Raw genomic sequence first — 13,559 nt, forward strand, 5'->3', positions numbered from 1 at the left:
GGGGGGTGGAGTATGTAAATCATACTCCAGCCCTCAGAGCTGCTCGCTCCGTGCAGCGTCCCGCCCTTCCCCCTGCCTGTCAGGGCTGAGGGCGGGAGAAAAGTAAACTAGGCCGCAAGGAAGCCGGGGACTCTAGTAATAAACGCGGCCGCCGTAAAAGCGCGGCCGGCGTGAAAGTCCCCGGCGAACTACAAGTCCCAGCCGCGCCGCAGTGTCCCATGGCAGCGGCGGTTAGTGCGGTAGCCCTTACATATAAACACACTCAGCGACGCTGAGTGTGTAATGGCACATATAGACCCGGTCAGCGCCACGGTCCCCGGTGCACTAGCACACCCAGCAAAGCTGAGGTGATGCCGTGCGCGGTCCCCACAGGGATACAGAGTACCTCCAAGATGCAGGGCCATGTCCCTGAACGATACTCGGCTCCTATCCATCAGGCTCCACAGGAGTTGTGGATGGAGCACGGTCTCAGTGCCTGGAGACCGGTAAGATCCCACTTCACCCAGAGCCCAGAGGGGGATGGGGAAGGAAAGCAGCATGTGGGCTCCAGCCTCCGTACCCGCAATGGATACCTCAACCTTAACAACACCGCCGACAAGAGTGGGGTGAGAAGGGAGCATGCTGGGGGCCCTATATGGGCCCACTTTTCTTCCATCCGACATAGTCAGCAGCTGCTGCTGACCAATCTGTGGAGCTGTGCTGTGCGTGTCTGACCTCCTTCGCACAAAGCAAAAAACTGGGCAGCCCGTGGGAGCACGGGGGGTGTATAGGCAGAAGGGGAGGGGCCTAACACTTTTAAGTGTAGTACTTTGTGCGGCCTCCGGAGGCATAGCCTATACACCCCAATTGTCTGGGTCTCCCAATAGAGCGAAAAAGAAAATATATTTTACGGACGCTTTGTAAAACCATTGAGGCTCTGCGCAGCAAGTGAGATCTAGTGACACTGCGCTGAGACTCACACACACAGGTTGAACACCTCACTATTCCATTGTTATTAAAATCAACACATCTAGAGGGCGGATCACGGTGCCATTAGGCCCTGAGCTCCCCCAGCTCGTGTGCGGTGTTCCACTATCTTTGGTCCTTTGACAGACTCGATCTGCAGGACAGACAGGGACAGAGAAAAGGCTGGATGTGGCTTGTGGGTATCAGTTTGCCTAGGTCTGCAGTGATTTATGTTGCATAGTAAGGCTATGTGCGCACGTGTGCATATTGCATGCATTTACGCTGCGTCTAGCACTGCAGCGTAAATGCATGCGTCCTGTGTCCCCTGCACAATCTATGTAGATTGTGCATAATCCGTGCTCACGTTGCTTTTTGAATGCAGCGATTTGGATGCTGAAATTTTGATCCAAATCGGTGAGTTAAAAAATGCAGCATGTCAATTCTTTCATGCACTTTGGATGCTGCTCCCACTCTGTCTATGGGAGAGCCAGCATCCAGAGCGCATGAAATCGGCATCTATTCTGCTGAAACACTGCACCCATTATGAAGCGCACATGAGCTGACAAATCGCTGCAGGAATTTCAGCATTTACGTGCGCACATAGCCTGTGTATTTTTTGTTTTGTTGGTTTTTTGTTTTTTTACATTGGGAGCCTATTAGTTACATATCCCAGTACTTGACTATGCAGTGAAACCTCATTTTGTATTTGAGTCCTACAATTCTAGATTTTCACTATAGTGTAGAGTCTGTCGTAAGTTTGTAATTTTTTTTCTCACCATTTATCATTTCTGGTGCCATCCAGTATGGATTCCCCACCACCGTGTAGCGTTTCCTTCGGTCTTTTCGGATGTCCCGAGGCTCATCTGTTATTAATCGGGCCAAGCCAAAATCTGCCACGACCAGGCTGCCATCCTGAATGCCAGAGACAGAGGTGTAAGGTTTTGTGCAGAATCAGAGACATCTACATAATAACATAAGTACAATCTCATACATTGATACACACAGTCATGCAAAAAAACTAAGAACAATACATTCTATGACTTTACAGATAAGGTCATAATATCTAAAAAAAAAAAAAAATGTTTTTTAGTTAAGTACATCTGTATTGTTTCTATAGGATTTAAGAGGATAAGCAGCAAGCAGGTGCTGCTAATCAGATGCCTGTGATTAATTGTTCCATCAGCAAGTGTGACCACCTCTATAAAAGCAGATGTTTTGGTAGTTTGCTGGTCTGGAGCAGTCAGGAATGTGTTAATACAATGCCAACATAGAAAGACAACCGCAATGATCTTGGAGAAGCAATTATTGGGAAGGGTTATAACAATTCATTTTACAGTATATACGGAAATTAAAAAAAGAATCTAGTTTTTGAGAAAAATTACATACAAATAGCATCTTCTTGGATATACTAATAGACTTACTGGCAGAGTCACAACGGACCCCCCATTTATCACATTCTTAGCTAACAAGCTATGTGGTCTAGGAATACTCATGACATATCTATGGGACAAGAAGAGTAATACGGTAATCTTTTCAATGGGGATAGTAGGGCCTTGTGCGCACGCTGAATTTTTTTGTAGCATTTTTGCGCGTTTTTTTGAGTACAGTGTTGGTCCCAAAACTCATGCATTTCCTTCCCCAGCTAAGTCTATGAGATTTCATTTTTGCTGTCCGCATGTTGTGGCTTTTTTTTTTGGCTGCGTCTTTGTGGTGACCACAGCATGTCAATTCTTTCTGCGCTTTTGCCAGCGTTTTTGAGCCCTTCCAGTCAATAGATTTGACTTGAAAAACGCATTGGGCAAAATTGCGATAAAACACTGCAAAAAATGCATGCCGAGGGTGCGTTTTTTTGGGACCAAAAACGTGCATCTTTGTGGTTACCACTAAGATGCAGCATGTGCTCATAGCCTAATATGTACCATGTGTGAGAGGACCTGTAACTCCGGAGGGCTAATCGGTATAAGTCAATGTGAAGAAGGGTGCTCACAACAACAGAGGGAAAAAACCCCCGATGTATACTCAGTATGAGGAATAAATAAAATATATATTTTATTAATTACAAGTAAATAGGTGCGGTACACAAAACACCACAAGAGAAAGGCAGTACAAATATTTAAATATTATAGAACAAATAAGTTATGTGAAGATGAATGTGAAAAAAATAAAGTAAAATAAAACACAGGACAAAAGATGGAGAACAAAACGTTTGTATAACCACAGCTGTCAGGAAGATAACAAGCCCTCAGGTATAGTAAAGGAGCAGGTAAGTATTATATATAAAGTGACATGTGCCTCAGAAACATTATATTTATATAGATGAATAAATAAAATGTGTTAGGGTACCACATGCAATTTTCACGAACGAGTGCAATCCGATAAAACATTGGACCTGTGTTAATCAATCAGGCAGGATGAAATGGCAGCGTGCTGCGTGGATCGCACCAGTCTTGCTAATGCAAGTCTAGGGGTGCGAGAAAAATATTGCACAGCATTACATATGCATGTCACACAGATGTTAGGTGAGAAAAATCTAAACACTTGCATAGCACCCGCACAGCACTCACATGGCATACGGATGCTAAGCGAGAATAAAAACGGGCACTCGCATGACATACGCACGAACATATGCATGACACGTGTCCCACTTTTCAGAACGAGTATCGGTGTGATTATTTGTACGCAAGTAAATTGCCCAGATATGAATACTGCCCATACTTTCATATTACATAATGTATATTGCAATAAACTTAGCATGCTGCTAATGAGGCTGCTAATTTGTCCTGTGTTTTTTTTCACATTTATCTACATATAACTTATTTGCTCTGTAATATTTGAATATTTTTGCTGCCCTTATCTCGTTTTTGTTTTGTCTAGCGTACCCATTTAGTTATAATTAAAAACGTATATATTTTATTTATTCCTTATACCTGGCTATAAATCAGTTCTTTTTTCACTCTTTTGTTGTGAGCACCCCTTTCTGCACATCAGCTAACAAGCGAAGAGCAATCTTACCCATATTGTAATGCCCCAGGCCTAACGCACAGTCTGCCCTGGTTGTCTGACATAATGACTATATCGCCAGCAAAAGCATATACAGTATAATGTGTATAATGTCCCCTGGGTTTACATATTTTAGTTCTTACGGTCTATCACTGTCTTACCTCCCGTACAAGGCAGTTGTGAGAATTCAAGTCCCGATGAATAATATTCATAGAGTGGAGGTAGGTCTAGAAGGAAATATACACATGTATCAGAAATACTATTCACAACGTGTATGTGACATATAGACATATGATATATAGCTAGATAGATTAGATAGAGAGATAGATTAGATAGAGAGATAGATAGATAGAGAGATAGATAGATAGATAGAGAGATAGATAGAAAGAAGGTTCCTAGACATAATCTCACCATTCCAGCTGCTATATCTCTCGCAAAGCTGACTCTCTGGTTCCAGGAATATTGAGCATCCTAAAAGCACAAAGAAACCTAAATAACGTATGTGCTATATGATCTGTGCTATGTACTGTTATTACTAAGCAAATAAAAGTTGCAAATGCTGTATTTTGTAATTTAAAACCCAACTATACTGTGATACAGAAAACTGTAGCTTGATGCACAACACGGCACCGGCCATTGAACAGTCAGGTTTGGTGTCATGTTAGAGATTACAGTTCCATTCTGTTGTTTCTTTCTTTTTTCTAGAAAATGCCACGTATGCATTAATCTAACAGGTACTAATCTAATAACATTTCCAAATGTCTATACCACAATATCTGGAGCTAGCCGGAGATATTACATTATCAGCTGGCAAGTAATGGTTGACAATTTGGCCGTGTTGAATGTGCAAGTTATTTTTATATGGACTTCTGACAGTGACTACCCGAAATCTCCCTGTGAGAAATCAATAGGCGATCAACTAAAAAAGATAGCAGTTAGAGGGTCAAAAAATGTCCTCTACTTCTTAATAAAGTAAAATAATAACCTGAGTGCCAAAGGCTCTCAGTTATTAAAGGGGAAAACTTGTCTTGCAAGGGCAATGACATATAAAATGATTAAAGTTATATTGGATCACACACTTGGGTTTGGGGTGTTGTGTCTAGTAACTCCGGAAACCCCATCTGTTCAGTTGTAGAGAAAACATTAAAGGCATTGTCCCCTTTTACAGAAGATTTTTCCTATAAGTTACCATACTAGTAAGAAAACAAACTGTGCTTTATTACCCAGCCCATGTCCATTGCTAGGTAGACACTCCCATTACACGGTCTACAAAGTTTTACTTTATTGTATTAAATGCATTAAATAGGCTGTTTCTTATGGAAATTTGTCTCCTAATTCCAAATCTGATTTCAGCAGAAAGGGATTTGAGTATCATTTTTGATTTTTTTTATTTGTAACAGAAATTACTGAAAACAAATTTTAGTTTTTTAAATTATTAAAAAAATAAAACCTTTTTTTATTTTCTTGTCTGCAGGTGCGTCCCTTTTTAGTTCCGAACAATAGGTTACACAGTAAAGAAAAAAGGGAAAAAAAGAGTGGCACTCACCATGGCATTTAAAACGGAGAAAACAACAAAACTTTGTATAGCAATGATGCAACCCAAGCTCCAAATCTATTACCTTCAGATCACTACAGATATTCTACTTGTAGTTTTCGTAATGTATTTTTGACAGAAGAAGATGCATATTTTCACAGGTTTCTTTCATACCGTATTTTTTGGATTATAAGACGCACTTTTCCTCTCAAAAGTTTGGTAGGAAAATGAGGGGTGCGTCTTTAAACCCGAATGTAGTTAACCGGGGGGTGGTGGAGTGGGGTCACAGGAGGTAGGGGCAATGCTGTGCTGCGGCCGCTGCTCTGTGCCAGGGCTGCGGGCAGTAAGGCTCTGTGTGGTGGGCAGCGAGGCCCTGTGAGGCGGGTGACGAGGCTCTGTGGCCAGCGCTGAGGCACGGGCCATTCTGAAGATATAGGCGGTGAGTACTTCAAATAGTGGTGCACAGAGTGACATGTGCAGATGGAGCTTCCAGCTCAAGCTCTCATCAGCGCATGCGCAGACTCCAGCCTCCATTTCTTGAAGTTCCAGCAAAGAACAGCACCCAATGCCCCAGGACAGAGAAGAGCCCAGTGCCCCAGGACAGAGCAGCGCCCGGTGCCCCAGGACAGAGCAGCGCCCGGTGCCCCAGGACAGAGCAGCGCCCGGTGCCCCAGGACAGAGCAGCGCCTGGTGCCCCAGGACAGAGCAGCGCCCGGTGCCCCAGGACAGAACAGCGCCTGATGCCCCAGGACAGAGCAGAGCCTGATGCCCCGGGACAGAACAGCGCCCGATGCCCCGGGACAGAACAGCGCTCGGTGCCCCAGGACAGAGCAGAGCCCGGTGCCCCAGGACAGAGCAGAGCCCGGTGCCCCAGGACAGAGCAGAGCCCGGTGCCCCAGGACAGAGCAGAGCCCGGTGCCCCAGGACAGAGAAGAGCCCGGTGCCCCAGGATAGAGTAGCGCTGCAGCCCGTAGTGAGTAGCTGGGCCACTCTCTGCACCACCCTCAGCATCGCCGTACTCCAGCACTGCCCCTGCCTCCTGTTATCACCACTGCCGCCCCAACACCATCGGACCCCATACATTTTTTTCTCTCTAAATTTGGGGTGCGTCTTATAAAACGAAAAATACGATACTTGCTGCGTAAGCAAGAGGAACAGATGGATTTTCGTTGCCATTATACAGAAGTACCACTTATAAATGGGTTTTGGAAGAGTCTACAAAAAGTCTCCATTCTTGAGGTCTGTGCTCTTGTCCCACTCCATCTAGCAGGAAGTTTGCAATGTTGCACTAAACTAGGTCCCCTTTCACTGAAAATAAATGTTAAAGCTCCTGCTGCCTATGGCGGAAAGAACATAATTTGGTCCCCTGCTCCAAAAAGTGCCAGCCTTTGAGCCTTGAAGCCAAAAGCTCCTCCAGACTTTTTGATCATGAACCTAATCATTTAGATCACGGGTCTCAAATTCGGCTGGGTGTATGGGCCATACATAGAAAAAAAAAATATTTGGGGGTGCATTCTTTGCAGGACAAAGTGACATTTTTAGTGATATCATATTTGTTTTTCTATACACCTTTGGATCATGTTTTTTGAAACATTTTTGCTCATTTATTATAACAAATGTGCACTTTTTAATTTCAGTTTATGTATAAAAAAGTATTTTTAATGGTAAAAAAAAAATCTCGTTATTTATTTTTTGCATTTTATTCCCTTCTTTTAAGTAATATCATTTTACAATTAGCAGCATATAGTAATTTTGGCCAATATCTTGTAGTAATGTGCCCATCTTGTCCCATGTAGTAATGTGCACATCTTGTTCCCTGTAGTAATGTGCCCATCTTGTCCACTGGAGTAATATGCCCATCCTTGCCCCCTGGAGTAATGTGCCCATCCTTGTCACCTGAAGTAATGTGACCATCCTTGTCCCCTAGAGTAATGTGCCAATCCTTATCCCCGGTAGTAGTGTGTTCCTCTTGTCCCCTTGTATTAATGTGCCAATCCTTGTCCCTGTAGTAATGTGCCCATCTTATCCCCTGTAGTAATGTGCCCATCTTATCCCCTGTAGTAATGTGTCTCTTGCTCTGTGGCCTACCTACAATCTATTCTAAACTATGCTGCCCGACTAATCCACTATGACTATGACCTAGTCTCTTGGTACTTACCTGGACGTAACCTTCGATTCTCACAAGATCTCCTTCTCTACTCCCCTCTCATCTCTTCCCACCACCACATCCAAGATTTCTCCCATGCCTCCCCCATACTCTGGAATGCTCTGCCACAACATACCAGACGCTCGCCTACCTTGACTAGCTTCAAAAGGAACCTGAAGACCCACCTCTTCCAACAAGCCTACAACCTGTCGTAACCCTCAGTCCGCTATAGCACTGCACGACCATCTCTACCCTCACCTACTCTACCCTCACCTACTGTATCCTCACCCATCCGTTGTAGACTGTGAGCCCTCATGGGCAGTGTCCTCTCTCCTCCTGTACCAGTCTGTGCCTTGTATTTTTTATGATTATTGTACTTGTCCCTACTATGCATACCCCTTTCACATGTAAAGTGCCATAGAATAAATGACGCAATAATAATAATAATAATAATAATAATAATCATCTTGTCCCCTTGTAGTAATGTGCCCATCCTTGCCGCCTGCCCATCCTTGCCGCCTGTAGTAATGTACCCATCTTGTCCTCTGTAGAAATGTGCCCATCCTTGTCCTGTGTAGTAATGTGCTTCATCCTTGTCGCCTGTAGTAATTTGGCCCATCCTTGTCCCCTGTAGTAATGTGCTATTCCTTGTCCGCTGTAGTAATGTCCCCATCTTGTCCCCTGTAATAATGTGCCCCATCCTTGTCCTGTGTAGTAATGTGACCTATTAGTGTCCCCTGTACTGATGTGTGCATAAAAAGAAAAAAAGGCGATCCGGCATTATAATATGGTTACTTTATTTTTTGTCCATTAAAAATATTACAAAGAGAGAATACAAGGGATGGCCACCTAGCATAGATTCAAAGTGGTATATGTGACAGCTGTCCTCTAACATCACTATCACCTGACTATTTCTGCCCAAGCCACGGGTAGAATGAATTAGCGCTGGCAGATGAGAGCTGCAGAGGGTCACGCAAAGTGCTCTGTATCTATTCCAGATACTGTATAATCATTCCCCAATGTCCGAGATAGATGCAGAGTGATGTATATAATGACTAACGATGTAGCTATCTTAGGGGTGCTTCACACATAGCGACAGCGACAACGACGTCGCTGTTACGTCACCATTTTCTGTGACGTAACAGCGACCTAGTAAGTCGCTGTTATGATTGCTGCTTAGCTGTCAAACACAGCGACGCAGCAGCGATCATAACATCGCTACATGAGCAGAGAGCAGGGAGCCGCGCACACTGCTTAGCGCTGGCTCCTTGCTCTCCTAGCTACAGTATACATCGGGTTAATTAACTCGATGTGTACTGCAGCTACATGTGCAGAGAGCCGGAGCCGGCACTGGCAGCGTGAGAGCTGCGGAGGCTGGTAACTAAGGTAAATATCTTACCCGATGTTTACCCTGGTTACAGCTTACCGCAGCTGCCAGACGCCAGCTCCTGCTCGCTTCATTTCGTCGCTCTCTTGCTGTCACACACAGCGATCTGTGTGTCACAGCGGGAGAGCGCCTTTGAAGAAAACGAACCAGGGCTGTGTGTAACGAGCAGCGATCTCGCAGCAGGGGCCAGATCGCTGCTCAGTGTCACACACAGCGAGATCGCTAATGAGGTCACTGTTGCGTCACCAAAACCGTGCCGTAGCAGCGATTTCTGTAGCGATCTCGCTATGTGTGAAGCACCCCTTACCCCTGCACATATAATGACTGCAAGCGCCAGCAATGAGATCTAAGTGTGATCTAGTGTACGTGAGTCTTACCACATCACCCTGTTCTAAGCTTCTTTGAGGTTGTTTGCTATTTCCCCCATGTGATGCTGCCTGCTTATGATTGGGCACCGTATACAGTGGAAAAAGCAAATTACTCCAAAGAATCTCTCCTAATGCCCTCTTAGTTAGAGGGGAAATCAGCAGATTAGTCTTTACAATCTATAATCTTTACATATTCAAAGTTAATAACTAAGTTTAAGCCTGCTCTTCAGCCACTTTTCCACAGGTTGCCAATGTAACAAACTAAGGCCGGCGTCACACGGTACGATCTATCGTGCGATCGCATGAGCGATCGTACCCACCCCTGTCGTTTGTGCGTCACGAGCAATTTGTTGCCCGTGGCGCACAAAGTCGTTAACCCCCAGTCACACGTACTTACCTCCCGGACGACCTCGCTGTGGGCGGCGAACATCCACTTCCTGAAGGGGGAGGGACGTTCGGTGTCACAGCGACGTCACACAGCGGCCGCCCAATAGTAGCGGAGGGGCGGAGATGAGCAGGACGTAACATCCCGCCCACCTCCTTCTTTCCTCATTGCCGGCGGGACGCAGGTACGCTGTGTTCGTCGTTCCTGGGGTGTGTCACGGAGCGATGTGTGCTTCCTCGGGAACGATGAACAACCGGAGCACAGAAGGAGGACCGACAATTTGAAAATGAACAACGTGTCAACGAGCAACGATAAGGTGAGTATTTTTGCTCGTTCACAGTCGTTCGGAGGTGTCACACGGTACGATATATCTAACGATGCCGGATGTGCGTCACGAATTCCGTGACCCCGCCGACATATCGCACGATATATCGAACCGTGTGACACCGGCATAAAACCATTAACCCATCTTCCATCCTAAACTCTATAACAGTGATATACTGTAATTATTTTATTATGTCATGTATTAACCACTGAACTACCTTAGACCACAAATGATAATAAAAATTTACCTATAATCCCCCTGTAACACTATGTATAATGGACACCAATACTAACCCTTTAATCAACTAAGACTATCAGACATAATAGATGTACTAAAACTAAGTGGTTACACCACTCTAGACCCCCAGGAGCATGATAGGAATACTATCACTTATCACTAACCCATGTAATAATTGATTATGTCACTTATGAAAAAGTTTAATTGTCTGAATACAGGCTAAATGAGAATCTCAGTGTAGACGCACAAAGTATGTTTACATCTTTCATTGTGAGGGTTAATATTATCCAGGATCTTATAAAAATTCACAATCATGATCTCATAAAATTTTCTATATAAAATTAAGAATTTTGCATTAAATTGCCACCAGCACTTCAGAGACTTATTAATGTCATATATTTTCATGCGCTAGGCAAACGGAAGGAATTGGAAATTGCATACCATCCCCTTTATCACCCGGCGGAGGGTGCCTCCCGGGATGTATTCGGTAATGAAGTTCAGTCTCTTGTCCTTGTAAAGTACACCTATAAACCTCAGGACATTAGGGTGCTCCAAACAACGCATTACCTTCACCTGCGGGACAATGGAAAATAAACTATTAATGTTGTATTAATACTAAAAGAGGAGTGCACGTCTCTGACAACCCTCCCAGATGAGGTCACTAAGGCATAGGTGTCAACCTCATGATATCTCACCTATACCATCATTACCCATTGTGGAGGTGTAAAATAAGCTGTCACATTCCTGCTATGGTCCATAGTTGCTCCCATGGCGCCTTATTAAACTTAAAGGCAGAACTTGTTTTAATACTACCACCCATAATGCTCTCTTGTCACCACCTGTTCTGCAACCAATGAAGGGAACTGTCACCAGATTTTTGTTACCCCATCTGAGAGCAGCATAATCTAGAGACCCTGATTCCTGCAATGTGTAACTTACTGGGCTGCTTGCTGTTATAGGGCTAAATCCCTGTTTTATCTGTTGAAGAGTGATCAGTTCTCTGAATGCTGAATTCTATATATACCCGCCCTCACTACTGATTGATAGATTTCTGAGTACACTGTGCATAGGCATGAAGCTGTCAATCAGAGATGGAGGTAGGGTTATAAAGATATGAATATGGAAGACTACATGGCAGCAGATTTACTAGTCCTCAAGTGATTCTGCTGATAAAACAGTGGTTTTATCAAAACCTACCAGGAGCAGCCCAGTAAGTGACACATTGCTGGAATCAGGGTCTCTCTCTCTACATTATGGTGCTCACAGAATAGGTGGGAAAGAAAACCGATGATAGATTCCTTTTAAGAGGACATGTCCTAATATGACATCAGAATATGTGCTGGTGACGGATATCAAGGAGATCCAGCTCAAGAGAGAGTAAAATATCCAAGACTTTATTGAATTGTGTTAAATATTGACAATATCAGAAAAATGCTGCAATCATTATGTAGCACCTATGCGTTTCATCATTATGATTACACGGTGCGAAACGCACCAGAAACGCGAATATACTACATGCTGATCCCTGCATTATTTTCTCATGATATTTTAACGCACTCCAATGAAGTGTGGAATTGTTTTCTGTCTTCAGCTGGGTTCTCCTTTATATCTTTAACCGTTTGATGTCCATGGCAGTGTCTATGTTCCGGGTACATAGGACGTCTTGCTGCATTGGTGAGCTGGCTTTTCCCTTTTTTGTTACATTTGTATATTACTTTTTTTTGCTGGTGCCCCATAGAGAAATGACCCTCTTCTGCTGCCACAGAAATGTAACTTTCTCATTGATGCATCCCATACATTCCTGTTCTCTTCCAAGTGTTAAGTGGCATGGTGCGGTAGCCGTGGGCGAGGTACTCGCATTCCACGTTCCGGCATGCTACAAAAATATAGGGCTTGTTGGATTCCTGGGTGTGTGTGTTGTGGTGTTGATTCAGTGGAGGATATCTCTATGTTCAGTGCAGTCACACTTTGTGTGGTGCCGAATCCATTGCACCCCATAATGAAGACATACAAAGCTCTTTTTACTTATAACTACACTTAAGTACATGGAGCATCAGGAGATGAACGCTCTATTCTCTTCTACACAGTACAAAGGCAAGTCTCCAACAGTGAACGATAATGAAACAGTACTTGATAGGAACAAAATGTTTGACAATATGGCAATAGGGGTGACTCCATTCTTTAAGAAACCTGACATAAGGGAGCTCTGGCTATCTCCACCCTACTAAACATACCACTGGTCTGGCCAAATCCACCTTCTCTTCAAGGCTGTTCGCCAGGGTCCAGAACACTACTGCTCCATCACAGCTGTTTGTCCCAGAGCACCCCTACTTGCCTGCTTCTGACAATACTATCACCACTGTGGCTTCCCTGTTGTTGCTGGCTCCTTGATCCTCCTCAAAACACACACCCAAGGCTCTTCTTCTTTCTTTGATGGTGTCTTTATGCTCAACAATAACTCCCCAAACTTGAATTGACTCACACTGGCCAATAACAATCCTCCCCAAAATTGGAGGGTCCTACAGTTAACCCTGTCATATATGACTAACAGGAACTGCAGCCTACAATTGGGTGGAACATATTAAAACCTCTAGCAGACATAATAGGCATAAAACATTACATTGATACAATTGGTGTCTTCATGGGGAATATGACAGCCTGTCCACCTCCTTACATAAGATGCACAAGATCAATATCTTATCAGAATCATTATCTTTTTTTTCTCCTTCCTCAGCAGCAGCACATTCTCCTAACCACAATCAGCTGCGGCAGCACATCCCCCTGACCACCAGGTGAAGCAGCACATCCCCCTGACCTCTACTTGCTGTAGCAGCACATACCCCTGACCACCATCATCAGCTGTGGCAACACATCCCCCTGAACACCACCAGCTGCAGTAGCACATCCCCCTGATCACCATCATCTGCGGTAGCACATCCCCCTGACCACCATCATCTGCTGTAGCACATCCCCCTGACCACCATCATCTGCGGTAGCACATCCCCCTGACCACCATCATCTACGGTAGACCATCCCCCTTAACACCATCATCTACGGTAGACCATCCCCCTGAACACCATCATCTGCGGTAGACCATCCCCCTTAACACCATCATCTACGGTAGACCATCCCCCTGAACACCATCATCTACGGTAGACCATCCCCCTGAACACCATCATCTGCGGTAGACCATCCCCCTGAACACCATCAGCTGCGGTAGCACATCCCCCTG

The 13,559-nt window shown here is 44.5% G+C and overlaps 1 protein-coding gene across 3 annotated transcripts in view; it reads right to left on the bottom strand.

Annotated features, from left to right (window-relative positions):
• Positions 1-13,559, bottom strand: part of LIMK1 (LIM domain kinase 1) — a 183,424-nt gene that overhangs the window by 21,567 nt on the left and 148,298 nt on the right. For all 3 annotated transcript variants that reach the window (XM_075335372.1, XM_075335371.1, XM_075335373.1), the window contains 4 exons: positions 10,769-10,900; positions 4,357-4,416; positions 4,107-4,172; positions 1,722-1,857 (listed from right to left, as the gene is read on the bottom strand). In XM_075335372.1, coding sequence (XP_075191487.1) covers positions 1,722-1,857; positions 4,107-4,172; positions 4,357-4,416; positions 10,769-10,900 — 394 coding nt within the window. The remainder of the gene's footprint in view (positions 1-1,721; positions 1,858-4,106; positions 4,173-4,356; positions 4,417-10,768; positions 10,901-13,559) is intronic.

This window comes from Anomaloglossus baeobatrachus, chromosome 2 (assembly GCF_048569485.1).
Source record: "Anomaloglossus baeobatrachus isolate aAnoBae1 chromosome 2, aAnoBae1.hap1, whole genome shotgun sequence".
Lineage (NCBI taxonomy): Eukaryota > Metazoa > Chordata > Amphibia > Anura > Aromobatidae > Anomaloglossus > Anomaloglossus baeobatrachus.